Source organism: Eurypyga helias, unplaced genomic scaffold, assembly GCF_000690775.1.
Source record: "Eurypyga helias isolate BGI_N326 unplaced genomic scaffold, ASM69077v1 scaffold22298, whole genome shotgun sequence".
NCBI lineage: Eukaryota > Metazoa > Chordata > Aves > Eurypygiformes > Eurypygidae > Eurypyga > Eurypyga helias.
In genome coordinates, this window is record NW_010265250.1 from 956 (window position 1) to 3,162 (window position 2,207).

Below are 2,207 nucleotides of genomic sequence, written 5' to 3' on the forward strand. Positions count from 1 at the left end.
AATTAATTTTTGGCACCCGGCAAAGCCCGCACGACGCTAATCCCTTTAGATTTTGCAGCCTTATCTCATTTGAGCGTTTATCTAGTTAAGCTTAATGGGTAAGGGAGAGGGGAAAAAGAAGTCAGCTGCACTTATCTGAAGAGCTGCTGCTCCCCCCCAGGCAGCCCCCACGCAGCAAAGAGCAAAACAAGGGCACAACCCCCCTAAAACTGCCCAGCCCTGTCGGACCCCCTGGGCTTTATATGGGGCCTTACATGGAGGCCAAGTGGACTCCATATAAAATCTTTTTGGGTTACAATGGTGTAATGGGGCACCTTGGAGGGGCTCCATCCCGGAGCAACCCCAGGACTCTCCCCGTCCTGGCACGGACTCACGTGTAGAGCGGCTGTAGCTGTAGGTGTGACGTCTTCTGTGGCGCCTGGTAGCCGTAGGAGTCAAAGCCGCCGATGAAGTCGACTGGGGAGAGGGGGAGAGCAGGAGGTGAGCTGGGCAGGGCAGTGGGGCAGTTTCCCTTGCCTCCCACCACTCCGATGGCACCCACGGGTCATGCAGCATCTGGAATGCAGCAGTATCCCAGGGAAGTGCAGCATCACAGCTTGCAGCTGCATCCCAGGGAACTGCAGCATCACAAATTCTAGCACCATCCTGGGTCACTGCAACATCCTGGGTCACCACAGTATCCCAGGGAACTGCAGCATCCTGGGTCACTGCAATATCCTGGGTCACCACAGTATCCCAGGGAACTGCAGCATCCTGGGTCACTGCAACATCCTGGGTCACCACAGTATCCCAGGGAACTGCAGCATCCTGGGTCACTGCAACATCCTGGGTCACCACAGTATCCCAGGGAACTGCAGCATCCTGGGTCACTGCAACATCCTGGGTCACCACAGTAGCCCAGGTAATTGCAGCATCCCGGGTCACTGCAACATCCTGGGTCACCACAGTATCCCAGGGAACTGCAGCATCCCGGGTGACTGCAACACCATGGGTCACCACAGCATCCTGGGTCCCAGTAGCTTGGCAGGGAAATGCAGCATCCCAGGGAAGCACAGCATCTTGGGTTGCTGCAACATCCTGGGTCATGGCAAGATCCCAGGGACATGTAGCATCCCAGGTCACAGCAGCATCCCAGGAAAGTGCCGGTGAGAAATGGAGGAAAGGAGCCAGACTGACTCGCAGAGATCCCTCGGGCTCTCTCCTCCTCGACAACAGCCTTTGCATCGCAGGCTGGACAAAGTGGGTAAAATTGCCCTGTCATTATCTCCAGAGCGGGCATTTAAGGAGAATTATGGAGGAATTACATCTCGTTTAAAGCGTGTCATTTAGGGGAATTGCAGACACCAATAGATCACTTCTCACTCCGGGATTTCCAGCCCCTCTGGCTGACAGAGCCCATCACCCACCCCACCAGCCCCCGGGCACTTGCTGGAGGGATGGGAGCGCCAGAGCCCAGCCTTCACCCCAGCTCAATGCGATGAGAGTGAAGGGTGGCCTGGGTACCCCAACTTCTCCCGGGATCATCCTATGTGCCCCCAGAGCTGAACCCTCGCCGGGGCACAGCCAGCCCAGGCACGGGCACCAGGCACAGCTGGGCTGGGGTATCCAAGTGTTACAGGAGCCGTAGCGTGACCCATTTCCCCAAAACAAATACATTAATCCCCAAGGAGCCATGATCCGGGTGGATTCGCACAGGGGTGGCCAGGAAACAGCAGTGAGCTTGAGGGGGGAGCCCAGTTCTCCCACCACATTTATCTTCCCGACTTAATATTCAGCTGGCTCTCAATTTTGACGCCATCCATCCATTTTCAAATCTAATAAGATATTCCATTAAAAAAGATGCATTTGAATCTTGGGCTCCAGCAGCATTAATATTAAAAGTGTATTGAATGCGGGAGTTTGTTTGAATGCAAACACGCTTCAAAGCCAGCGGCGGTAGATAAACCCTTTTGCCAGCTCCCCGGGTACAGAAACAAGTTATTACCACAGGCAGTGTCCAATTTCACACGGAGATTTTCCTTTTCCGCTACACCAGTTCCCGGCAGCGGGGGAAAAACATGAGGATGCTGAACCCCAGCATCTCCTGGGCTGGGCTGGGACTGGTTTCTGGGTCCGTGGCACCGGCACGGGTGCGGGGCCCGATGCTGCGGGGAAGGAGCCTGATGCTGAGCGCAGCCCAGCGGGTTTTTCCACGGCGGCTGTGGCAC

The 2,207-nt window shown here is 55.7% G+C and overlaps 1 protein-coding gene across 1 annotated transcript in view; it reads right to left on the reverse strand.

The window, feature by feature from the left end:
• Window positions 1-370: 370 nt before the first annotated feature.
• LOC104513350 (sodium/potassium-transporting ATPase subunit beta-1-interacting protein 1-like) overlaps window positions 371-2,207 on the reverse strand; it is a gene marked incomplete at its 5' end in the record, with an annotated part of 6,637 nt that continues 4,800 nt past the window's right edge. The window contains 1 exon segment of the mRNA XM_010156671.1: window positions 371-456. Within this exon segment, the coding sequence (XP_010154973.1) occupies window positions 371-456 (86 nt within the window).